Source organism: Labrus bergylta, chromosome 11 (genome assembly GCF_963930695.1).
Source record: "Labrus bergylta chromosome 11, fLabBer1.1, whole genome shotgun sequence".
In the NCBI taxonomy this organism is placed as follows: domain Eukaryota; kingdom Metazoa; phylum Chordata; class Actinopteri; order Labriformes; family Labridae; genus Labrus; species Labrus bergylta.
The window spans coordinates 8,535,132-8,562,644 of NC_089205.1; the positions used below are offsets into that span (position 1 = coordinate 8,535,132).

Below are 27,513 nucleotides of genomic sequence, written 5' to 3' on the forward strand. Positions count from 1 at the left end.
AAATGGTCAAATTCAAACCAGTGGGAGTCTTGAAATGATGGGGACATTACGCATAGGGAGCGTAGCAATACAGCGACTGCTATAAACATATGGCTAGACATCCTACACTCGTCAAACCTGCAATGGAGCTCATCTGAAATGACAAAAAAAATGTAGAAATACGTACATGTCCCAAAAATGACTGGATTGCTTTGTTTTTCCCAAAATTCACCTAAATCCTGACCCTTCTGGTTTGCAAAAAACACTAACTAATCTAGTGCAGTCACACACACGCTCCCATACGCACAATACACAACCACAGAATGACGCAATGCACGCAAACACATTCAATCACTCTCTGCATCTCTTTCCCCGTGTCCTCGTCAACATAAAGCCAGATTTTATGCAGTCTAATTCCCACCGGCTAATGTAGTCTGTGCTGCTGGGAGAGAGAAAAGGCTGCCAATATATCTGAACCAATCATACAGTCAGGCTCTGTGGATGATTGATACTGTGTGACAGAGGAATAAACACTGATGTAAGAAATAAGAATCTTCTGTTGATTTTTCTGCTTTGTGGAATCAGTAACAACCCTCCTGTTTTCTTTTTCGTTTTGGCCCTTCTTGCTCGTTGCTTTGTTGTTGTTTACATCTTTAATTCTGTGCTAATTTGCCATCTGCACGTGAAGCACAATATTACTATTCGTGATATTGATCGGTTTTCAGTGCACATTACAGTTTTCACCAAACGTTTAAACCAAACGGCAACCTCTAGCTTTGAAAAACAGTTCCTTCAGTGTCCACTTGAGGCTGGCTCCAGAAGCAGAGAAGTCACATACACACCCATTCAGGTTTAAAATTTCATTCAGCCCTGTGTCTGAAGGGTTGATAATTTCCTCCAGATCCATGTTTTAAGATTTTGGTTGAAATTGTCTTTAGGTCCTGACAGAAATGAATAACTCATGTTCTCTGAAAAAGGAATGAAGAAAATCCATCATCTGTAGCAGTTTGTAAGTCTGTAAAAACTTCCACCAATGTCTGCCACGAGGTACCAATCTGATAAACCAATCAGACGCCTCCATGTCTCTCTGCTCGTTCTCTGCCCCTTGTGTGCTCTAGCCCACACTCAAAGCGCGTCACCGATGATGGAGTTTATACTGAGAGTTTACTTACCGCTGAATGAGACGACATAGTTTCTACGCAATGCAAGAGATGAGCTGAGGTCCACTTCTGGAGAAATGGCACTCGTGCATGTAAGTGAGGGGCGTGGCTTTAAAGGTAGCACAGAGGGGAGAGGGGGGTTGTGTAGACAGAGCACTGAATGCTACTTTCAAAATCATGCTAGTTTTAGAAAATTACCAACCCTGTCTTTAAATAGTTGTTAATATTCAAGCAAGACTTACTGTGAATTCCACAGGGAGACGTACTGTAGAGTATTAGTGTTGTGATCTAAACTATTGGTGCTTTGTCATATTATCATTCATGAAAAAGAAAAATCTTGTACCCAATTTCACCCAAACAAAATTTGTGATGAATCCATTTACCATCTAATCTTAAAACTGTTTTATAAGAGATGTTGTAGAGAGAGTCGTGTGGAGGGACTGAAAAGTGAAAAAAGAGGGGCCAAACATGTCCTGGTTGGGGCGTTGGTGTGCGAAGCGACAAAGAGAAATGAAAAGTGTAGGGGTGCTGGGGTCAGGACCTGGGTGCAGGGGAGAACAGCCATTTCCTGTTGACCTCTGTTTGCACTCCGGCCCCTGACCCACCCCTCTATGCTCCAGGCCGAATGGGGGGCAGGGTGAAGGGTGGAGATTCAGTGGTGTTTGTTGTGTGTTTCGGGTGCTGTGGGTGGGATGTAGGGTGGCTAAAGGTGGAACTGTGTGTGGATGTTTAAAGACTGAAAGGATGCAGATCAGAGGAGGGGTGAAGGTTATGGATAGGATGCAGGATGCAGACATCAGGAGGGCAAACTTATAGGGCTTTACCACTAACAGAATTCTCCTGAAAAGCTCCTGATATTTCCCGGAGGAGCTGTATGTGTGAACGCAAACAGCCACATTTTTCACTCTGACTTCACCCGGAGTTTATCCTGCCAGACTCCTAGTATTTTTTCCACAGCAAGTCAGAGTGAGCTGATGTGAAAACACAGCAGGATATAATCAGGACAATTCACCTCGAGCCAATAGGAGGGGGAGCGATGTTTATATACTGTGACTGCTGCACTGTGTTTGGACCTGATGAAGGCATAAGTGATATTAATGATGAAACTGATTTCTTTAAATGAAGAAAACAAAGTTTGACCTTTTTTTTGAATGACTTTTGACATTTTTTGACTTCTGTTGAATTCAAAATGTTATCGGAGAGCACTGAATTGTTCCGGTGCCTGTCTCAAAGACTGGGTAACGCATGGATGCAGTCTCGATGACGTCACCCATTGGTTTCAGAAGAGGCATTATGAAGCCCAATGATAGTGGTCAAATATTGGAAAATGTTAACACAACCGTTCAATCTAACAAAAGGAAAAGTGGGGGAGCTCAGGCAGGCCTAGTGGTGTGTTCTATTTGATCTTGGAAATTGGAAATTACCAGTTGCCGTTCTGATACTTCATCTGGATCCCCCCCTCGAAACCGGAATTCCGACTTTGAAGCTCGGAGAACCTTTAGTAGCCCGAGTTATAATCCAACATGGCTGCTGCGTGCATCAACAGTAACATTTAAGATGTCAAATTTGTGTTTATTTGCAAGATCACACCATTGGTATCTATTGAGATGTTATTTTCGCTTGCAAACTATCACATAGTGTATCATCCGGCTTACAAAACAAAGTTACCCCTGGAGGCGTCCGCGTCGCTTGTCCGACTTGTTGCCAACTCGCAACAGGAATGCAGTTAACCCGGGTGTGACGTCATTCCCAGCCCCGAGATCTGAGATAAATGGAACGCACCATTAAGCCCACAAGCAAACAGCTACACCCCTATTTATGCAACTCTTTGGCTTGGATGTATCTATTTTGGCACACATTTTTGCATGCTATGTAACGGCAGTGACGCATCATGGTGCGGATAGTATCGGACTCGATCTGTTAACTTTTCTTCGCAACTTTCCGCCAGTGTTGTAGCGGCTCTCCGGCGTCTCTGATGTTGGATGTTGCTCCTAGTGGTTATATGCATATTGCATCTCGCAGATGTGCAGCGTTAATTTCTGCGGACGTGCACAACCAACGCTCCAAACCACCTCAGGATACGCAAGGCTGATGTCATGCGTTCACATAGTTAAAAGCAAGTATACTCAGAGATTTATGCTTAGTGTCTCGGTCTCAGACTGGGGGGAATCCGGGGTTAGGGGTTAGACCTTAAGACTGGTCAAGACCACCACTACAGGCTATTTTTGCATGTTCCCGGTGTAATGGTCTAAGTGAGGGACTCGCACCCCTGCACACAAGATGATGATTTCTCATTGATATCTATGGTCTTGGCCTTGACTCTGTCTCATCCCGCCTTGGTCTCTGTTAGTGTGATCTAGACTACAACACTACTTATGCTAACTTACTCAAGTCTGCTGCTGCCATCAAAAAGCCTCAAATGAATCGCTTCTCGCCTTGAGCCATGAACTGTTCTCCAGTGGAATCAGACAACACATGCAAAACACATGACCAGTGACAACAACTCTTACAAAAAAAACATTTTAATACTTTAACGGTATTTTCAAACATCCTTCAGAAATGTTTCAGCAGTCCGAGCAGCGTGGAGAGGGAGCCGAATGTTTGAAGAGTCCTTTGGCTGCAGCTCCCCTCACACACTGAGGTGACAGACAAAAAATGTTCTAGAAATGCTTACAGAAGAGTGTGTGTGTGTGTGTGTGTGTGTGTGTGTGTGTGTGTGTGTGTGTGTGTGTGTGTGTGTGTAAATGGCCTTCAGTGTAGTGTGTTTTGCTATGTGTGAGCATGTAATGTGTGTTTGTGTGCGAGTGTAGAAAGGATCTAAGGTACGGGACGCCTGTTGGCATCTTAAGGAGGTCAGTGGTAAGAGAGCGAGGCAGAATGGAAGTCATTCATAGTGTTTAGCTTCATGCTGAGGAAGAGCACTAATATTTCACCAAGCTTAACGTGAAGCTGCATCGGCCTGGAGCGGCACACATAAATATAAAAATAGAATAAGAAAAAACTCAAAAATCCGCTTTAAATAAAGTGTGTGTGTGTGTGTGAGACGGTGTGGAAGTCGAGGAAGACGGGGAGGAGTGAAGAAGAAGGCGTGTTCACAGGATCAGGTCCAATCCGGTAATGTCTCGTGTGCTGCAACAAAGTCTGCGGATAAATCTTCTCCGATCTGGTTGACTGTCTTCCTGTTGTATCAGCCGGCATGATGGGAAGTGTAGTTTTAAAGCATGTGTGTCTCACCCACAGGACACAGTGGAGACGTTTGGAGAGGAGGAAGCACTTGTACTCTGACAGAGGTATGGCTTTAACCTGTGGGTCTAGACTGAGAGTGTGTGTGTGTGTGTGTGTGTGTGTGTGTGTGTGTGTGTGTGTGTGTGTGTGTGTGTGTGTGTGTGTGTGTGTGTGTTAGCTACATTGAGGTCAGTGTCTTTCAGTGGGGAATGTAAACCTTCAGAGCAATTTGTCTTTTTTTCTTTAAATAGTGTTCTGTATGCACATACACCCACACACACACACACACACACACACACACACACACACACACACGTGCACGCACACACACACACACACACACACACACACACACACACACACACACACACACACACACACACACATATATACTGTATCTCAACGCGCACACACTCATTCAGTATTATGCTCACACACACATCCTGAGTCCCTCCCTCAGCTAGTGTGCGTGTATATCCAGTCCCTGGGCGAGGAGCGGCTCTGCAGGGTGTGCGTGTGGCGGCGGGTGTAGCAGCATGGCCGGGTGGGGGTGAGGTCCAGGGTAGGGGTGGAGGGAGGGTCCCGGGTGGGGAGGGTAGCCCGACTGGGACAGTAGAGCGCCGGGGTAGTCGCCCTGCAGAGAAGACATCCCCTGGAGACCTGGTGGGGAGGCAAAAAGGTTGGAATTACATTTTCAGTGTAATGTGTGCGCTTTACATGGAAAGGAGCCACAGGTCAGATTTGAACCCAGGCCACCCGCTTGGAGGACAACAGCCTCCGTCCGTGGCACACTAACCAATATTCCCGTGCACAAAAATTGATTTATTGATTTAATTTTGTCAACAAAGCTACCATACCTGCTGCTCGAAGCCCGAGGTGGGCTTGTCCGTCCAGCCCGTAGCCTCCGAGAGCTGCCCCCTCTGGGCTGTAGGGACCACCCTGACCTGTGACATGACACATTATCAGACACAAATACACAACACACACACATATACACACACACGAGTTGTTTGCATAGCGACCGTCCAGCTGACAGATTTATAAACACCGACCTGTTCGATTTGACTGGTCGATCATGGGCTGAACTATTCTCCTCCTGGCGTTGATGAACCTGCAGAGGAGAGAGAGACATAAAGAAAGAGTGAGGCGGACGAAGCCGACCTTTAATGGAGAAAAAGGCTGACCAGGGGACTATTAACCTTTTTTCCATTTTACAACCACTTAACCCTTTCAGAGGGCAGAGTAAATCAACGTTAGGGCAGATAATTGATTGATCTGCATTGATTCAGTCACTCTGTACGTGCTCGCTGCAGGGACGCAGATAAAAACACCAAAATGATCAGATTACAAAATCTATTGTTCCACATGTAACACACACTTCATACTCGTGTGCCTTTCTTTACCAACATAGCAGAAAGTGAACTTTATGAAGATGTTCTGCCCGTGCAGAAACAGGCGCTTGCACAGCGAGTGGACGGGGGATTCAGGAGCAGTAAAACATTTCGGATTATTAGATATTGATTTGCAATTCTGTTTTACGAACATATAGTGAGTTCCTTGACCGTGCTGAAGCTTAAGAATAAAAAATGCTTAGCAGAACATTTCTTCCCGTGTTACAAGCCGATTATGGTCGAACCCAAAAGTCTTGTAAAAGTGCCTCTGGTCGTTAAATCAATATTTTAATGTGCAAAAAGCATCTCGGATAAAGATTTATTAGGAGAAAAAAGATGCAAAACACAGAGTTGTAAAACACAGACACAGCCATTCCTGCAGCAGACTATTACGTGGAAGTAGTATTGATGTGGCAGCGAGCACGTTGTTAAATTAAAAGCTGATGCGTTGCATTCAAACATGACAGTTTAACTGATTATTGATAAGCTGTACGTCAAGAATTAGTGTATCGATCGGGAGTGCACTGACCAGTTGTTGACCTGTAGGATGGTCAGGCCGGTGTCCTGTGCCAGCTGCTTCTTCTGCTCCTCAGACGGGTACGGGTGCTGAGATGGGACACATAGAGAGTCAGGGTGAGGCAATCTGTGAGGCTACCAGAATTATGAATGTAGCTTCAGCGTCAAGCTACAATAAAACAGTGTATGGAAGGAAAATCTGAGCGTGAATACCGATGACCTTCCATCTGAATTCACATCTGTGCTCACATTTTAAACCCTTCGCTCTCTCTCTCTCTCTCCGTTTTTCTCGGCCATAATTGGAGTGAAGCAACATTTGACCTGCCTCATTTAGTAGCTAATTACCTCGGCAACAATTACTCACTCCATTTCTATCACATCCATAGTTATTCAATAGCCAGCATATTCACATAATCACTTAATCCCCACGATTTTTCATTTAATTTAATTGACCTCCATTATACACCCCGTTCCCCTCTCCATCTATTCTTGTCGGCGGCATTTTGCCTCACGTTAAATCCTCTCTGTCGGTAATTGTTCTCTCACACAGATATACAGAAAAAAGCTTTCTTTGTTTTGTTAAAGCTCTGCAGGATGGTTTTAATTGTTGTCTTAACTGCGCTGATAAAGGAACATGAAAAAGCGTCCTCACCGACAGATGCTGGAAGAGCCAGGCTCTCATGATGTTGGTGGCCACTTTGGGGAAGATGCCTCTCTTCTTGTTGTTCCTCCGGTCTCTGTCACAGTCGTCGTCCTCGCCTGTACTCGGGGAGGCCATCGCTCCGTCCAGACCGTCTCCTGCAAGCGTGCACAGAAAAATACCTCGAGGGGTCACTTCGGGTTCATCCTGATAAATTTATAATCCCACTTTTGAAGATAATTTTCTCATTGTGATTCATCCTTTTTCTGTCTCTCTTGTAGAACTCGACACTGCTCTGTGCAGCCTTTTTCTAAAACTGATGAAAACATGAATGCATCCTTATGTGACTACTTGCTTTTTTTCTAGTTTCAATAGCCCCGGCCCCCTCTACAGGGTCAGGGGGGGCGCCTAAGGTGGGGGCACCCCTACATCAAAGAACCGGAGACAACAAGAAATAGAATAATTACAAAACCTGAGGATGAGTTTCACTTCAAAAAAGGTGAGGGGAACGAGTGAAAGGATGTTTTGTCTCCTCTTAAATTTTAAACCACCCCTTCAACACCCTCAACACACAATAATTCAATATGTCTTCAGTTCCTGCTCGTTTCCGTTTTGTCTTTGTCTTTTTCCGTCCTAAGCGTTAACACATGTTGTCACATCCCTACAAAGTGTTGCTACTGTAGTGTCTCTCACTTGTCCTGTACTGTTCTGCATCATTTTATAAAAATCAGTTTTAATCGCGTTTCAAATACAACACAGAAACGATGAAATGTCCAACTTTTTTTTACCCCCTCGTCTTTGTCGGCAGGAACGCTGAAGATATGAGGAAGAGAAATTGGGGATGAAATCCTGGATGGATGTGACCGTGAACCAGTGACCTGCTGCATGAGGGACCTGGTCTCTGTGTACTGAGGTAAACCAGCACCCCAAGAATTAACACTAGTTTATTTTCAAATCCCAAACGGTCTGAAAGGACTTCATAACCATAAGTAACATAGCTAAAAAAAAACTGTAATATTAGAAAAGTGGGCGCATATTTGCACTGAGTTGAGTTGGACAAGAGAGACTGAAATTAAATGTTTGTCGATGTGTGCAGAAGGTTTTCTTCTGACAGGATGTCGGCTTCATTATCTCATTGACTGCAATAAAGTTACTGAATTGGGATGGACTGACTGTGTCCATGGACAATGCTCAGAATTGCAGGATTAGCTTCTTGGTGCATTGCTCAGGGGCACAGAGGCACTACTCGGCACCTCTCCAGATACCAGACCAACTTCCATATTTTGGACCACACTGGGACTTGAAACGGTGACCCTCTGGTTCCCATCCCAAGTCCCTACAGACTGAGCTACTGCTGCCCCAATTTGGATAATGGTGTATTGTTTGTGCTCCTTTAAGTCCCACCCCTGGTTGTAATACTCTCTGCTGTTAATAAAGTTGTTTGTTTCAGTTTTGGCTATCACAGGCATGCACACCTCTGTTTCCATGAATGCATCACTGCATCGTTTTCTGTGCGTCAGTGTGTGTCAGTGTGTGTCAGTGTGTGTCAGTGTGTTACAGTGTGTGTTAGTGTGTGTCAGTGTGTTACAGTGTGTGTCAGTGTGTGTCAGTGTGTGTCAGTGTGCGTCAGTGTGTTACAGTGTGTGTTAGTGTGTGTCAGTGTGTTACAGTGTGTATTAGTGTGCATCAGTGTGTGTGTGTACCTGTGTCGCTACAGTTGTCTCCTGTGCTGAGTGAAGGCAGGCCACAGGTGCCCGGTGTTCCCAGAGGAGTGGTGGCGCATTCGTCTGGCTCCCGTAACCACGATGCATTCTGCATGAAGAGACACACAGAGAGAGAGCGAGAGAGAGAGAGGAGGTGTGAGGGAGAGTGATGGCGAGGCGGGGGAATTCCCAGCAGGTAAAGAGAACGAGGAGTCACTTAAGCACGTGGTCATTGTTCAGACACCCAGAGGACGCAGCTGGAGCTGAACGCTGCAGCCTCTCATACTGTGTTAATGCACGCTGTGCGGCAGCTGGTCTCACCTGCTCTGAAAGACTGGAGCAGGATCCAGTGAAGTCCTCCATGTCCGACTTGGAGCCGCCCTCCCGCTCGTCCAGGATGAGGTCTGTGGGCATCTTGCCCTTCAGGCAGGTGATGTAGCGATGGCAGAAGTTATCACACAAGTCGTGCACCTGCAGGAACAGATTAACATTCATCAGTTTGTAATGAACACTGGAGCGACATCAAAGACACGGCCTCATGATTTACTCTGAAATTTAAGTGAATGCTTTGATGTTACCTTTTCTAACTCCAGCAAATGGAAGCGGAGCACCTGAATGGCCTGGATCATCTGATGAGAGAAGAATCCAGATTACTCACATGCGTGTCAAAGTGTTGTGTTCATGTTTCACTCTGACGTCAGCGTGCATCTTACCAAGTTATCCAGCTCAGGATTGGAAGAGAAGATGGGTTTCTCTGAACGTATCTGAAACACACAAAGTAGTCGTTTGATTTTTCAGATCTCGAAAACTTCAACAGACCTTCTTCTTCTTCTGTTCTCTGATTGGCTCTCCCGGCTGTCACTCACCTGCTTTGCAAACGAGGCGATGTCATCGTTGAAGGAATCAGAGGAGCAGACATCACTGTGATTGGTCATGCCAGGGAGGTGGGAGGTGGCTGACATGGAGGCGGAGTCCCGAGGGGAGCAGGTGGCGAGCTCGCACTTTTCAAACACTAAGGCCAGCAGTGGAAACAGTGGGTGACTGCGCACACACGCACACACGCACACACAGATACACACAGACACACACGCACACACACACACACACACACACACACACACACACACACACACACACACACATATATATACAGTTAACATACTATACATAAACACAGTAACAGTTGACAGAGCATACACACGATACATTTAAAGAAGGTGTAACAGGAAACTTTATCACACAGTATTTATGAAACAGACGGCAGTAAACACGTCTCGTGTATTTACATGGTCATGACACAAACATAAACTGCGATGTGCTCAGAGTGCAAATGTAATTGAAACTGTTTTTCCGCCGCCAATGGGCCACATAAATCACATCTTGGGTTTCAGACTGAACACACACACATACCCATAGATCTGGTCTTTGTGGTGCTTGAGGGAGTCGGGGATGGCGGGTCCGTACTGTGGGGGAGGAAACGGCCTCACATCGTCCCCGTACCCCCCCACCGACATGGCCTCCGACCCTGAGTAGTGCACCAGCTCTTCATACTGAAACACAATTAGAGAGAAAGACAGTTCATGTGAGACACGTTGGACATCTGTGCCACTCCGACATCAAACCTGAGAGTGATTTTATTAAACATGGCGGAGCTGTCAGGGGGGCTTCACAGACGCGGCTTACTGACCCCCAGTCACTCAGATGCACTGCTGTGTGTTTAGATTCTGGTTCCTGTTACACCTGCAGATTGTATCAGAACCTAAACATGACGCAGCTTATCATACGTTTATTACTGATTAGTGAGACAGTTTTATTGTTCTGCAATGGGACCAATAACATCTTTAAGTGGAAAAAAAACTGAAATTATACATTAAACATTTAAGAGAAAATGAATCTCCACATACTTTGATAATCAACAAAACCTTTCAGTGGTAAGAAATGTCAAATAAATGAACGAGTCCCAGCTTCTTAAATGTCGGACATTCTGCTTTTTTGTCGCCTTATAAAATAAACGTCTTTAGATTTTGAACGGTTCGTCAAATGAAGAGATTTAAAATGGTCACTTTGGTGGGTTTTTTTAAAAAATATAAAACGTTCACACATTCTATCGGCTGCTAATTGATAACGCACTCGAACAGATCGACCTGTCATCAGAAGATAATTGGCGGTTTAATCAACACAAAAATATTTAACTCACTTTCACAGACAATTAATGAAAAGCAGAAAATTTCACATACAACGAGTTAGAAGAATTTGTGGCATTCTTGTTGGGGTGCCAGATGGCCTAGTGGTCATGTTGCATGCCACATGTACAGAGGCTGTGGTCCTCATTGCGTCTATAAAAAAAAAAATATGGATCTTTGTGTTTGCATGGTCTTAAAGGGAAAACATGTCAAACATTACAAGCAATATGAGCAACCATATCAAAGTCAGGAACTTCTTTAAGCTCAAAACCACTGAGACAAATATTCACAACGAGACTCAATGATCTGCATGAACTGATCCAAGTTGTGTGTGTGTGTGTGTGTGTGTGTGTGTGTATTGATAGAATTATGTCACGACAGTTAACTGTACGTGTGAGTATATCCCCGATCCTTCTTGCAGATGCAGCTGAAAATTCAATCTGTGTTTGTATTGAGAAATTCTTTCAGAATGAATCATTTAAACTCAAAAATCCAGAGCAGGTGGAGATTTATGAAAAACACTTCAGTTTGGAGGAGGAGGAGAGGAATAAAGCGAGAGAGATGAGACCCTTGGAGGAAAAACAGTGAGCCTGCTAATATCTCCTCCTCCCTTCTAAACACAGACGAGACAGGAGCCGTGCTGAGACGTCCCTCACGACCCGCTGTGACAGCCTCACTGAGGCCCGCTCACACACGTTACTAAAACACTGATTCAGACACACATATGGCACGCTCAGACACAATCACACACACATACACACACACCCTGAGAGAGCAGCACACACACACACACACACACACACACACAGACACACAGACACACACACACACACACACACACACACACACACACACACACACACACACACACAGCATCATGAATATACATGTTTCCCCCTCTCCTTTTCTGTGTTACTGAGCTCATTTGTTCTTCACTGCAGCTTCTGTCTCTGCTCAGGGCTGCAGATCTCTCTCCGTTAGTCTACCTGATACCTGATTAAAGGGACTCAGCGTGCGGGGGCCGCCACGATCACAGACACACGGCACCTGCTAGCCGACCTGGCCTGGGACACCTTTCACTTCTGTGTTATTTTAACCAAGCCGTGAAACATTACGATCTGCTTAGCCTGCTTCTTCTGAGGACACTTTAGCCAAGGCGGGTGGCCACAAGAGGTTAAAATGTACTCGTGAAGAGTGACTGGAGGCGACAGCAGGGATTCCTTTATATGTGTTCCTTCAGATTGGCATTACTTAAACTTATTTTGATGATTTTTTTTTTTACTTCTGAAGCTGTCAGGACTCAAAAGGGGACAAAATGTCTGTCCAAAAATGTCCAATTCAATATATCAACTAGGAAAAACAACATAAAATAAACTTATCTCTTTGTCAGTACAAGAGAAATTGAATTATATCCTGTATGTGCAGGCGCTGCTCTCCTCCTGTCCTCTCTACAGGACCCCCTGGAGGTCCCCACACCACCCTTTGGGAACCACTGTCCTAAATGGCTTATCAAATTGTTGTATTTCTGAGTCCCATATGGCCACCGGGATCACAGAAAGCACCTGCTCTGAGGCCCTGGCCCGGGACACCTTCTAGTTTTTTATGGAGGCCGGCTATTAACACAATCACCGCTATCGGATTGCGCGTCTCTCTTTACGCACGGCCCCTATCCGGTTTCTGTGCGTCAGGCGGATCAAAGCGCACAAGTCGAGATGACAAATTCCGTGAATTTTCCCTTTTTGTAAAGTCACGGAGCCGGCGAGCAGGCCTCACATGGCAGAACAACATTTTCATTGCAACTTTTAATTATTATTGTAACGAGGCCTAACAGACGCTTCAGCTGGGGAGACGAAAAACATGATAGAAGAATAACGTCATTTAAAGATCTGTTACAGGGGAAATGTTGAACTGAAACTTACACTTTCTTTATATAAAAAAATGAAATTTAGGGCTCAGTGTTGTCTTCTATGTCAGGTACTCTGAAAGGTCTAAATTATTTAAATAAACCAAGAACGACGGGTCAAACTTTGAGCGCCTACAATCTCATTTAATTATCTTAAACTAAAGCGCCCATTAGGCCTTAAAGAAATCAGGCTTTAATGCTAATTCAAAAACATTTTCTCTGTGACTGAATTTCGAAAGTAAAAGCGTGAAAATGTGATTCAGTTTCTGCTACATTTTGCATCAAGAATTAATTTAATTATCCAAGAACATCTTCCTGAATTTGTTTTTAAGTTTCGTATTTTTTCTGCGAGTAAAACAAAAACAAGGCTGAGAAGAAAAAGTTGGAACAAACTATAATGAGGAGGTTTTTAAAAACGTGTGTGCAGAAAAATACAATTCACTCCTGCACTGAAAGCAGATTCTACAATTTGAGGACAGACCTGTTGAAGATTTAAGGTCGATGCCTGTAAAACAACTGACTCTTTATTAACACTTTCATTGCCCTTAACTGCGTCATGCATGCACGCATTTGTCCACCAGCCCCTCATTTGATTGTCTTTGTCAAACGACCACTTTAAGAAACTTTAGGACTTTATATATTACACCTGAAGTGGACCATACTTGCTTTTTTTTTAGCATCCTGTAAATGTGGCTGCACAAATAACCACCGAGTGACGCATTTATCTTGTTAAACAAACAGCCTATTTAATTTGAAATATCTTAATTTGAAGATTGTTTTCTATACAACGCTCTTGTTTATTTCTCCGCGTACTGTACGTGTGTGCATGGACGTCTCCTCTCCTGCTCGGTGTCCACTCTGCACTGATTTTCTGTCTGCACACTGTACATCTCTAATTGCCCTCTTTCCACTTTGAGGTCTCAGTCCGCCTGCTGCCCGTCAGCCTCGGCCTGTTTCTCCTCCTTCCATCTCCATGCCTCTGAATCACTGTAGCAAAAAAACTGACCTACTTACCGAGTTGAAGAGCTGCATCTCCTCTCCTCTCCTCCGCCTCTTAATGACCTACTCTAACCCTGATGTGCCATTCCAGCGCGTGGCTGACATTCCGCAACAATAAATCCACATTAACTATAAAGCGATGGTTAAATATTAGAACCACCTTGACTGTTGCTCTTAAGACAAAATCTGCAAGTAATCTCCACCTCCACTTTAAGAATATGGCATTTTAAAGTACACTTGGCATTTTAAAGTACTCTTGGAGGTTGTTACTGTATGTTTATTTGTAGGTTTGTTGTGATAGCCTCTATTTTTTTACAGCATTAAAGAGGATTTCTCTGTGACTCTGTAGTTTCCCCTAAAGTCCATGCCAGTGCAGTCCACTAGTCTGTTTCCAGAGGGCCTTGTGTTTTGCATGGTTGCTGAACCTACAGTGTGCAAAGAGGGATCCCAGCCACATGCTCCTATCGTGATGTCTTAATAATTAGCTCTCGGTCCCTCAAACCTGCATGCTGCCCCGGCCATCCTGTTGTGATCTAAACCACAATCATCATTCACAAAGACAATTTAAAAACTGCAGACCTACCCTCTTCTCCATGCGACTCGACAGCCAGTCCTACACCGGAGATGATGATGCGCGGCTCGGCTAGTGCAGCGAGCTTTGCTCCCTTCCTTCTGCCCCCTTGGGTCCTGGAAATAAAAGTAAATATTTTGGTTTAAAAACGTCGTTTGCACTAAAAGTTACAAACACGATCATTGCAAAAACAGCCTGCAAGAATTTAACGCACAAAAAAACCCCCACAAGAGTGTGCATGGACAACAGTCAGCCCTGCGTGCTGCCCCTCTGTGTGTTTACTCCGAGCCCATCTCCGTTTTATGTTACAAGATAATGGTTATGATGTGCGCGTAATGGTTTAGAATGCATTTAGCGCTAATAAAGCTTGCAGCCTATTAAATGCTATGTGGGCTAGTGATGTTGAGTAATATACAAACCTCCGGTAAACGGTGTAAAATGTCCCACCGAGATGTAAATATCCGCTGTATCCAGTCCTGCTCGGACTAGTCCAGAGACCCGGTTGTAAAGACAGCAGCGGCTCCTGCAGCGCTTCGCCCCCGCCTGGTGTGCCTCTTGCTCCGGCTGGCGGCCGTAGGGATGCTCGGTGCTGTGGGAGGACAGACAGAAAGCGTCCTTTCCTTCCTTCCTTCCTTTTTGGCTCCTTGCGCTCGCTGTCCGCGCAGCATACGGCGACAGGCTGGAGAGTGTCAGGGGTGGGAGTGAGCGATGGTGTTTTCAGTCTCACGAGGAGAGAAGAAGAAGAAGGAGAAGGAGGAGGAGGAGGATGAGGAGGAGGAGGAGTGATGGTGGTGGTGATGGTGGTGGTGCGCGGGGAGGTTTCGGAGGGTCAAAACGCGACGGGGTCTCTTGCCCCCCCCCCCTCCTCCTCCTCCTCCTCCTCTTCCTTTACTCCTCCTCCTCCTTATCACACACACAAAACACCAGAGAAGAAGACGAAGAAGACCCCTTCAATCGTTTTATCTCGGCTCTCCTTCGAGGTGATATCACTCCTCCACCCCTCCCTGCCCTCTCCCCAGCCGTGCTGCAGCTGCGCTATTATCATCCCGGGAAAACTCGGGTTAGAATCAGTGATAACACCCTCACCGAGATACTGAACATGTTCAACTCCTGACAAAAACATTTAGACGAGGAGAGAGGAACGTGGACTCACACAAAAACCTCAAACACAATGTGCAACATTAAAACTTTGAGTATAAACTGAAGTTGTGCATTTTAAATTCTGTACATAAATGCAAAACCTGTTTCTGCACTTTGTTCAGCTGCAGGAGAGTTAATTTAAGATCATTTTAGTCCAAATACAGGCTTAAACATCAAGCTGACCGCGTCATAAATAAGGCTGAAGCGTGCTGGATGACAAGAAAGTAACAGGCTGGTAATAGCTTTCAAAGTGTTTTATTGTTTGTGTCGACGTCCTTTGTGAGCGCATCTCTTTTTGACGCGACCCAAATGTCACCCTTTGGCTCTTTTTGTTGATTGAGAGAAGTGAGAAAACAAAACCAGTAATGTGGGAAACTTTAATTTTAACTACAGTGAGAAGGGGGGGGGGTGAGGTCTTTGACGTGTTAGTGGAATATCAAACCCCTCGGTGTTGAGTTGTAAATGACGCCTCGGTAACATCATAATTATTAAAAACGCTCCTCGTACCCCGGGCCCGCTGTGAGGGGCCAACAGGCGGCTGCACTTCAATCAGCATCGGCTTGGCGGGGAACAGTGGGCCGGGGCAGGCGTCTCCGTGGGCGGCATGCAGTTTGACCGTGGGGCGGTCTGTAAGGGCCCTGCACCGGCCCTGCAGCCTGGGGGTCTTTTTAACTCTGCAGGGCGCTGGTGTCCTACAGGGGTGATCACAGCGCTCAACCCCCTCCTTACACTGAGCCGGTAATACAGGCATGAAGCGGCATCAATGGGCTGGAAAAGACGATCCAAGGCTTGTTTTGTTTTGTTAACAGGCTGAATGAAAGGGATTAACACTGGCAATGTGTGCATCATCTGAAGAATGCATGTCTGTAGGGATTTAGATTCCCTTCTTCAACCCTCATTCACAAATTCTATCTTAAATGTCAGGCACCGAAACCTCTTAATTTCCCTTCAAGACTCTCAAAGTGGCTGCTTGTTTTGGACCATAAATCTTCAATCTGCATCATTAATCTAACAGACTATTATCTTAACATGTAGATTACGCTCATTAGCATCACAAACACTAAAGGAACTGCCCTTTTATCACATCTCCTTTAGTGTCTGTGTGGGAAAACACCTACTTTTCTTCACATCATATGTAAATGTCAGCACTTTTTAACACAACATATGTTGTTAGGCCTGTGCTGAAAGGTTACAGTATGGCAGGGTGTGTGATCCCACAGGAGACCTCAGATGTCTGCAGAACAAAAAATATATATCAAGATTTTAAAGATATATTGATCATTTAGAGTTAATAGATCTGTGAAAGGGGCCGTGCAACATGTCTATATATACGCTGCTGCAGGGAGGTGTTTTAACATGTCTTGTGTGATCTCTATTTATGTACGTCTCCTTCTCTTTAGGGACAATAAGGTATGTCTTATATTATCTTATTACATCATAGATTAACAAGTTGGAATTAAATAAAACAAGCCAGAAACAATAAGAGTAAAAATCTAATCTACAAGTCTATTTTAGGTCTGTTTCCTTCATACCTTCTGACCTTCATCAGTCAGACGAGAACAGGGACTAATCATCTTAACCCCAGGACATTTTCTAACTCTCTGTTCCAAAAGTCAGAACTGAAAAGGCGCTTCAGTTAGCTGCTCCCTTTGAACGAATCACAAAAAGAGTTGAACAAACTTCTCTCGTTGGATGATTTTAAGAGAATGTTAAATGACTTGGAGGCGGACACATCTGGCTTCTCCCTGATGTGTTACTGGATGATTTTGACAAATATTTGCTGTTCACATTTGTTATTTGTGTCTTTTCATGCCTAATGATGTTTTGTATTTGTATGTTTGGCTGCTCGTTGTTTGTGTGTAACTCTGTTAATTGTGCTGCTGACTGTCTCGGCCAGGACGCTCTTCAAAAAGAGATTTTTAATCTCAATGAGTTTTATTTTTTGGTTAAATAAAGGTTAATAAAAATAATATTTTATGGAAAGAGTCACAATCGGTAGAAATGTACTGTAACAATACTTTTTTATTTATTTGTTATTGTTGCTTTCACACCTGCTGACCTCTTCCCCTTTTAACATCTCAAACACACACACACACACACACACACACACACACACACACACACACACACACACACACACACACACACACACACACACACACACACACACACACACACAACCACACCTTGTGATTTTTCTTTAGTTGCATAATGATGTGAATTTTCACTGGTTAGATGTTTAATAAAGAGCTTTTAAGGGGCCGTCTAATCTCCCTCTGGCTGGCTACCATCAACCTTTAGAGTCAACTGAAATAAGTTTGTTAACAGTTTTGAATTGCTTTTATTTAATGTGTCATATCTTTCTCTGGAACGCTGAATTCCTGTCTGCACAACAAATTTTCCTTTGGGTACAAATAAAGAAACCTCGAACCCTGAACCTTGAAGTGCTCATGCTCTCTGGAGAGATTTGGTCCAGTTTGGTTGTTATTTTTCATATATATAGAGCCTCATATATTTGTGTTTTATACAGGCAGCAGAAACAGCTGGGCCCCTGAAAGGTCCAGGGAATGGTCCCTCACATGGATATGATTTAAATCAACGTATGCACATTTGCTCAGTACTGTTAGCGCTAGCCTCCTGGCTAACGTTAGCGCCCTCTGCCTGGCTCCCATCAGCGTTTGGAGTAGACGGAAATAAGTTTGTTAACAAGTTCTTGCCGGGGTCAAATGCACGAGCCATCTCCCTCCTTTTCTGGCTTTGTGCCAGTCAGGGAGCGGCTTTACTTCTTCCAACGTAACTGGCACAACAGTAAAGTTCACTGGGCCCACTTACATCGGTAACATTACGATTTTAAGAAAAGAGGGGTTTACATTTTGAAACAGGCAACATCTTAAACAACAATACATACAATGTGTGTTTTTGTTGCTTTTAGAAGTAACGCTGAGTTTTTAGGTGTTAGGTGTTAAATAAGATGTGAAAATTGTTGCTTGAAATTAGGACAGACCATGTTTTAACTATGGAGCCTCCAAGCTTTCCCTTTTATCCCCCCTGATGGGCGGCCTTGCACAGTACCCTCCTCAAAGCGGTGAGTAAAGTCACATCAGAATTACAGAATTTTGTTTATTTAACATGTAGTATAGCTAGCCTAAAACAAGGATTGTCCCTTTAATCATTTGATATTGAGTTGGTTAAGGCAGTGGTTCTCAACTAGTGGGTCAGGACCCAAAAGAGGGTCGTGAAAAGTTTTCAGGGGGTTGTGAATGTGTCTCTTGTCTTAAAGGCTGTGAAGCTCTTGTTGCTTGTTGCATGTTTTGGACCACCTGAGGTCCAAACTGCAGATTTTGTCATTAAATAAATCTGATTGGGGCGCTGGTGGCCTAGTGATGTCGCAAACACCATGTACAGAGGCTGTAGTCCTCGGTGCAGTGGACTTGGGTTCGAATCCTCCCAACATTTTACTGTGTCTCCTTAGCTGTCTCGTCCAAGAAAGAGCAACAATACCCCAAAAATATCTTTACAACATAAATAAATAAATGTGATTGGTTGAACAATTTCATACATTTGGGGTTGTGATTTTTCATGAAAGATTTGGTGGAGGGTCCTGAGGCTAGACCAGGGTACAGCAGGGGGTTGGGACCTCAAATGGTTAGAAATACCAGCTATCTATTCCAGCATCAACAACAGCAAAAAACTGTAAATGCATCCTTCAGCCTTTTGACGTAGCTAATATTTTCTAATCTTACCATTTTGATCTTCCTAAATCTGAACGTTTGGGCGTCATGTTGCACGTTTTCAGCAGCAGCAGTGTGTGCTTTCATCGACACTTCCAGGTGAATTCAGTCCGATACGGTTCGCTCCTGTTGTGCAGCTCTCCTGTGACAAACAGCATCTTTTTTTTTTATGCGCCACACAGCTGAATATCCGTCAGGCAGGTTCACTGTGGGACCATTCTGCATGTCAAGGCTGCTGCAGTTATTTGTCACTCCCTGTCAAGGCTCAAGTGCTCGCTCCTCCGCACCCACCAAGGCCTGCAGAGAGGGGTGCGCACAGACGAGCATGTGCGTGTTCATGACAGCAGTCCCTGTGGTGAGCAGGTGTCCAAGCCTGTGTGTATGGCTTTCGATGCTCAGGTTGAAGGGGCCAAGTCAAGGTGCACTTCTCAAAGTCTGACCTCTGCAGGTTGTTCAGGTGGAGCTGAGATTATGTCTGCAAAACTGCACTGATATGAGATTGTCGAGGCTGATATCGAAATTAGGAAGAGTATTGCATATAGTTTAAAGGCAGGGTTGGTAATTTTCAAAAACTGGCATGATTTTGAAAGTAGCATTCCCTCAGTGCTCTGTCACCCCCCCCCCCCCCCCCCCCCGTGCTCCCTCAAAAGCCACGCCCCCTCACTTACATGCACGAGCGCCGTTGCTCCAGAAGTGGAAACTACGTCGTCTCATGTCTCATTCAGCTGTGAGTAAACTCACAGTATAAACTCTGTCATCAGTGAAGCGCTTTGAGTGTGAGCTAGTGAACGCAAGAGGTAGAGAACGAGCAGGGAGACAGGGAGGCGTCTGATTGGTTTATCAGATTAGTACCTCGTGGCAGACATTGGTTGAAGTTTTTACAGACTTACAAACTGCTACAGATGATGGATTTTCTTTGTTCCTTTTTCAGAGCACATGAGTTATTAATTTCTGTCAGGACCTAAAGACAATTTGAACCAAAATCTTAAAAAGTGGATCTGGAGGAAATGACCAACCCTGCCTTTAAAGTACCGGTGCAATATGTATTTATATTCGTTACTTGTGGCAAGCTTCTTTATTTTACTGTGCAGTGTACACCACCTGCTGTAAATATCTTAGAAATATACACTGTCCCTCTTCTACTTGAATGCAAGGTGAAGCATTTCTAATTTTGTTGCACATTGCATAATGACACATTTCTAATTTTGTTGCACATTGCATAATGACAATAAACACTTTCTAGGCTTTCTATTAGTTTATAAGCATCTCTTGTCCATTAAAATAACTTGCTTAGATCATGTTGTATTAACACATTGATAATGATGCCAGCTGTTTCCCCCATTCAGATTATACAGAATCATCTGTGAGGTGAAAAGCAACAACCTCTGCTGCAGCTAACTCCAGTTCCCTTGACTCTGCCAGAGACAGAGATGTAGGGGAGGTGAGAGGCCACCCAGCCTTGTTGACTTCAGTGACTCCGCCATTAAGGAAATATGGCTGCCGTGACCTCTGGAGAAACCGCACACAGGCACCCAAAAACATCAGAGAGCTGCAACCCTCCGCCGCCTGCATGCATGAGAGCGAGGGAGCGGGGTGATGGAGGAACAGAGAGGACGAGGGGATGAAACAGAGAGGGGTAAAAGTAGTAGGGTTGGGGGGGCCGAGTGCATTTTTATGAGCCTATACCTCTCCAGTTTCTGGGTTGTCTGGACACGTAGACATAAATTTTCACCCCCTCCCTCCATCTTTGCTGCTTTCTTCTGGCACACTCACCAAGCAGACCCACGCTTATCTGCTTCTGCAGCCTGTTTGCAAACTTTCTTTTCCAGTTTCTCCACCCCCCTTCCTCATCATCCCCTTTTCCTTCACCCCCCTCCCTCTCTTACCTGGGCCTAACATCCTGCTCTCCACCCTCCCTCCTTCCTTCTGCTTTCTCCTTTTAATTTCTTTTTGTTTATGGTAAGCCAACACTACCTTCCACCTTCTGTTATTTTCTTCTTCTCCGACCACATCCCTCCACCTCCACCCCCCCCCCCCCCCCACCTCCCCTTATAGATGGAGATTAACTGGGGAGCGCAGCGCCATCCGTCCTTGCGACTGTTTGTTGTTAAGGAGATGGATGGAGGCTCCTTCTGCCAGCCCCACGCAGCCGCAATTACACCAGCCGCCATGAGGGATGGAGGGGAGGGAAAAGGGGGGAGGTGGGGTTGGAGAGAGGGAGACACAGAGAGGGGCATCTATCACGCCCCTTAATCTACCTGTCACTGCAAGGGCTTGGATGGAGGGGGGGGGGGGGGGATTGTGAGGGGGAGGAAGGGGGGTAGGCTTCAAATTGACGGATGGTCAACAGTTTATTTCTTTTCTTTACCCTGAATTCGCTTTGCTTTTGGGAGAATCAGGGCCAGCGGTGACTGCACTCATTAAATGTCCTGATCACTCCGATTGATTTCCCAGAGCTTATTGGATTCTGTTGAACATAGCTGCTGTTCGTTTTGTGTGTGTGTGTGTTTGTGTTTCTGACAGACGTCAACATTAGCAGAGGAAGCTGGGATGCTGTTGGGACCGCAGTGCTCCATCTGGCCGGAGTTTGGACACCAAGTACCCCCGATATCATACTGGTGGAAAACACTGGGTGCTGAAATACTTTGACTAAAGATTATACTCTCTGATAGTACACAGAGACAACACATGACACAATTTGCCACTTGAAACTGAACAATCATTGTTTTGCAGTTCGTTGGTATCACTGATATTATTATCCTGACAGAAAAATTAGAAGACTCCCCGCACGTGTTCACGTGTTTCACCTGCATGGCTTCATCGGGTTTGTGATACAAGACGATTCACAGGTGAGTGGTGACTTTCCATATAAGGTCATGCTTCCATGCAGACGTTCTAACATTACATATCACACTACATAGTATTTTTTAAACATAGCCTACCAACACATTCTTATATTAAAATATTTAGCCCTAATTTAAGAGGAAAGTGGGGGAAGGTAGTGAGAGGGGAAGAGGGAGGGTCTTTCTTCCTCCTGGTCTAATTATCTCTGCTAGAGTACTAGATATTAACAGCCTGCTGTATCGATCAATACTGTATCTGAAATTGTACTTTAGGCTGTAATAGAGGCTGATACCTATACAGTCACTGTTCCTGGTATCAGAAACTAAACCATTCTGAAAAAATCCCCCCCTGATGCATGACTGATAAATATAATATGTAAAATATTTAATCTCTGGGATGCTGCACCTGCAGCCTGCATTTGTTTTACCATGAAGAATATCAGGTGCTGCAGTCTGCATTTGTTTTAGGACCAACTTTGAGAAGGTTTCTGGTGTTCCTTTGCTCGTGCACGTCCTTCACTGCATGACATCACTTCTCTCCTCAGTGTATTTCCTGTCCCTCTTGAACTCTCCATATCAATATGACTCTAAAGACATCAGCACAGTATTTAATTTAAATCTGAGTTTCACATGTTGATCATTGCGTGTCACTCACAGCGGACAAATGAGTGTCTGATCCGTCCAGTTTTTTTTTTTTTAAACCGAGGTGGCACAGTTTTTCAAAACTGTTTGACTCTGTTGCTCTTTTCCCACGTCCCTCACAGTTTCCCTCATGGTAGATAATCCCTGTCAGACGGGAAGTGAGGCAAGACATGATGAAAGAAGGACGCCACTGAAGTCCCTCTCCATGTTTACAACATATCCAGAGGGGGAGACGAAACTACAGAGTCCGACATAATGATGACAGTGTTTGCTTTGATATCAACATAACGTGTATTTGGACGTATTCACAGAATACACGAATGACTGGGAAAAAGTGCGGCACTCGCTCACATTACCTGCTGCATTCACATCGCGGCTCACACAGCTTCAGGTGGATATTTGACTCGGAGGTTGGCAGAATAAAGTCTGGTCAAGTCAGGATGGAAAATTCAGACATTTGTGTTGGAAAATGTCAGGATATTTTCAGGAGTTTTGCACATGTGTGAAAAAGACTACAACAGGCCTGTAGATGATTTCTACTTTAAGCTGACTGTGTGAGCTCTAAGAGTCTATACACCTCAAATTACACAAAGTGTTTCTTCCTTCACTTTAAATAGTCCAGAACCAATCAACTTAAAACTGAAGGTCTTTTTTTGTCTTTAAATTGGGGGAGAGGAGTCACTATGTTGACACAGACTGTCAGTGTGGATGGATCTGAAACATGCAGAATAGTAACATGTTGAATAAAACATTAAAGTCAATCAGCCCTCACATGGTCGTCCCTCACATGGTCGTCCAGTAGCTTTTATTTATCAAGAACTATTTGCAAAAATCATCTTTATTTCACTGTGATATTTTTGCACAAATTTCGGATCTTACTGCAGAATATATGTTTGCCATCTTGCAGGTATTTATTCTAAACATTGACAAAAGCATGCTCGTACATGGTTCAGGGAATAAAAAACTGGTGACACTTCTGGCTCTGTATAAATATCCAGGGCAGCTCCGACACTTTTATACCTCATCGTGTGCATGTGGAGATGCTGCTTCTGTCGCCTTTCTGCAGAAAAAGAACATTTTTGCATAGACCCCATTCAAACACATAATGCATTAACATGCAAACACACATGCACTCTGCTTCTCTACGTTTTTTTGTATAATCAGATCTGCATTTATTGCCCCCACACGCTCAGCTCGGCAGCATCCTCTGCTCACATGCATACTTGTTGAAGCAGTGACCTATCGTCTAGTAAATCTGCATACATAACTTATAATGCCCCCCAGTATACAATGCTACAGAAATATTATGAAAAGTAATCTGAGGTCCTCTACCCTTTATCCCCCCTCCTCCTCGTCTCCCTCCTCCACCTCCACCTCCTCATCTGTCCAGAAGAGTGAGAGATGGGATGGAGGGATTAATACTCTTCCGCCCAAGCCAACCCTGGGAATGATAGATGGACAGATGCAGGAAGCGAGCGGAGGCGGAGGAGAGAGGTGGAGATTAAAGGAGAGAAGTCTGAGGGTTCATAAATCCAAAGTGGGAGACCTGGTCCGCATCACACACTAATAAGATCTGCAAGAAATCCATGATGAGGGGGAGAGAGGGAGACAGAGGTGGAGTGAGGAGGAGAGATGGGAGCGGTGTAATAGCATTAGATGTAATCTAATCACGGCAATAAGATGTGAATGGATGAGTGTGAGCATGGTGATTATGCAGAAGAGGGATGGCGGTGTGTTGATGAAGCTTTGAGGTGTGAGGACAGGCTGGGCTATTGAACGCAGCGAGGAGCGAGCTTTCTGCTACATACTCACAAAAATACAGTCGTTCTTGTAGTTCCTATCTGAGTTTGTCTTTCAAACTTGCACCAAAATGAAAGCAGAGGTATCATGTCAGATGCTTCATGGCTGCAGAACGACTCAATTTGTGAACCAGGAAAAAAATGTGACAATTAATCAAACAGCACGCATAAAAATACCTTATTGCATGAATAAACTTTTACTTTTTGTATTTATTCTTTGCTTTTAAAAGTATTTTTTACTTCTCTGAGTGTAAGTTGGTAAATCAGGGATGTTTGTGGATGTAAATGTACATATCAGTATTTTATTTTTTAATAAAGGGGATTCAAAAATATACAAAAAAAGTGTTGATTCATGTGAAAGTCTGTCGGGTCTGTGTGTCACCTTGTTGTTTGTCCAATCACTGTCCACTTATATCTACAGTTACTTTATGTATTATATCATTTTAATGTGATAGTTTTAGTCTACTTTGCACGCTCTTTCCCTTTCCTGTTCCGGTTTTTAATGCTCCGTGTGGCTCTTACTGTCTCCCAGAGGATGAATAAAACGTTTTGTTAATTGAATAGAATTGAAATGAAACATTTGTTTTAAATGTGCTTACTTTTTCTCAAGGTATCACACCGTGTCTGTACAGAAAAAGTAACTCCTCCTGTGACGACCTTTCAGTTTGGGTCCATTTGGCTCCCCTTGTGGACAAATTGGTAACTCTTATCTCTTCGCTGATTGGTCCTGTGTGCATGTGTAGCCAACTGTTTTTTTTGCAGAGAAATATCGCCCTGCTTTCTTTTGACAATAAAAAGTATCACACATATACTTCTGAAAATATCTAGATAATTTCAGGAGGACTGCTCTGGATAAACTCGGGGTGAAGTCTGAGTGAAAAATGTGGCTTTTTGTGTTCACACATGCAGCTGGAGACTCTTTGCCATGCATGTAAAAAAAGACTGTACATGCCGGGTACTGTGAATCACCTCGTACGACACCTGAAAACTTCTCACAGGAGCTTAAAAGCCCTGAATCCAGCGAGCTGTCCAGGATCTGTTCGGTTCAGTTCGGTAGGTATTTATGGGCATTTCCACTGTCAGAATTTGGGAATGGTACCAAATAAACAGTCTGTACCGTCCTAATTTTTTTGCTACCCTTCTGTTGCGGTGCCATGCGTTCTGATCCCACCCTAAAGAGGGGTTGTTGACACACGGCAGTCAGTTGATTGGTTGAAAGAATCGTCCTCATGGGAGCTTTAAGTGTAAGCGACTAAATGTGCAAATACAGGAAGCGGCTTTACAACAATGTATGAATGTTTAAGTCTTTATATTTGTCTATTAATCAATTGTTTTACTTGTGTTGTGTCGCGGCACCTCCCGAAAAGATCTCAATATGTCCTTCTTGTTCAAATAAATGATATATTAAAAAATAAAAAAAATAAACCTGAAGTGCAGGCGTGACCTGACTCGGTTCAGATAGAGTGCTCCTTCACCTCCCTCCTCCTCCTCTCCCCTCCGCCTCGACCCTACCACCATTACCCTCCAACCCCCACAGCCTCCCCTGCATCCACCCGGGCCACATTTTTCATGGCCCAGCTGTCGGAGGGCCATGATTGGTTGGCTCTGCAGACAGATAGCCGATAGGCTCTGATTAATAGTTGAGGCCCAAGAACTTCCTCATTGATCAACAGGACAGGCTGCAAGAGGAGGAGGGGGAGGAGAGAGAGAGAAAAAGTATGCCCTGTCGCTCTGCAAGTGCGGCCTGATAACCCTGATACTGGCTCTCTGGTCGTGTGTAGAATTGTGTAAGTGTGTGTGTGTGTGTGTGTGTGTGTGTGTGTGTGTGTGTGTGTGTGTGTGTGTGTGTGTGTGCGTGTGTGTGTGTGTGTGTGTGTGTGTGTGTGTGTGTGTGTGTGTGTGTGTGTGCGTGTGTGTGTGCGTGTGTGTGTGCGTGTGTGTGTGTGTGTGTGTGTGTGTGTGTGTGTGTGTGTGTGCGTGTGTGCGTGTGATTATGTGTGTGCTTGTTTACAAAAGCAAATAAATGAGGGGATGTTACAAACAATATGAAATGGCAGCACTGCAGTGAAAAAAAAGTGCTGAAGGTTTAGTCACATTCTTTCCATCTTCAAAGCTCTCAGTCCTGAGCTGTGTGTGTGTGTGTGTGTGTGATAGCATCTTTGAGCCTTACATGAATAAGAAAGCTTGTGTGTTATCAAACAAAACATGCACACACACACACGGCCTACTTGGCTGGAAGCAAGCAGGCCTGAGAGGGCTGTAGGCATGTGATTGTGTGTTGATGTGTGTGTGTGTGTGTGTGTGTGTGTGTGTGTGTGTGTGTGTGTGTGTGTGTGCGCGTGTGTGTGTTTGTGTGTGTGTGTGTGTGTGTTTCAGCTGAAAGTTAAAATAAATGTTTGATATGAGGATGTCATCAGTTCACAACAACAGAAATTCATCGTATCGGATACAAATGAGTTTTTTAAGTCTATTTGTTTCCAAGGCGTGTTTGAAGGGTGTGTGTGTGTGTGTGTGTGTGTGTGTGTGTGTGTGTGTGTGTGTGTGTGTGTGTGTGTGTGTGTGTGTGTGTGTGTGTGTGTGTTTGTTACAGTATTTAGGTGTGTGTGTTTGTGTGTGTGTTTCCCCCCCTGCTGCTTGGTCCAGCCCCTAGTTGATTGATGATCTCCACTCCCACAGGGTCAAAGGGGTCGTGACCTCCCACTTTTGACCCCCTACCGAGAAGGTCACACACTCACTCACTCACACACACACGCACGCACGCACGCACACACACACACACACACACACACACACACACACACACACACACACACACACACACACACACACCAAGCAGCCCGTATAGAAACAGATGGCCTTGGGACAACTGGTGCTTCGTCACCTTTCTTGCACAAACTGTCCACGTCTTAATGATTTCTCTCACTTTTACAAAACGCAGCAGCGCAGGGCGATCACATAAGCTGATACACAAAACACTAAATTATTAAAATAATATATGACTGAAGTGTTTAAAAGCTCAAAATAAAAAACATATCCTGACTTTATTAAGTCAAACCAGTTAGTGTCTGTATGAAAAACAACAGAGATC

At 44.4% G+C, this 27,513-nt stretch overlaps 1 protein-coding gene across 2 annotated transcripts; it reads right to left on the reverse strand.

Annotated features, from left to right (window-relative positions):
• Positions 1–3,819: 3,819 nt before the first annotated feature.
• Positions 3,820–15,136, reverse strand: meis3 (myeloid ecotropic viral integration site 3). 2 transcript variants are annotated; one of them, XM_020644380.3, is made up of 13 exons: positions 14,690–15,136; positions 14,283–14,386; positions 10,025–10,164; positions 9,481–9,655; positions 9,328–9,378; positions 9,193–9,243; positions 8,936–9,085; positions 8,615–8,723; positions 6,924–7,069; positions 6,285–6,361; positions 5,417–5,475; positions 5,222–5,308; positions 3,820–5,024 (listed from the first exon to the last, which is right to left on the reverse strand). In XM_020644380.3, exons 2-13 carry the CDS (start codon positions 14,292–14,294, stop codon positions 4,825–4,827), a joined length of 1,257 nt encoding a protein of 418 aa, XP_020500036.1. In that variant the 5' UTR covers positions 14,295–14,386; positions 14,690–15,136; the 3' UTR covers positions 3,820–4,824. The 2 variants fall into 2 exon arrangements, with proteins under 2 accessions (XP_020500036.1, XP_065816718.1); XM_065960646.1 differs by lacking the exons at positions 14,283–14,386; positions 14,690–15,136 and having other exon boundaries at positions 9,481–9,626; positions 10,025–10,162.
• Positions 15,137–27,513: the final 12,377 nt, after the last annotated feature.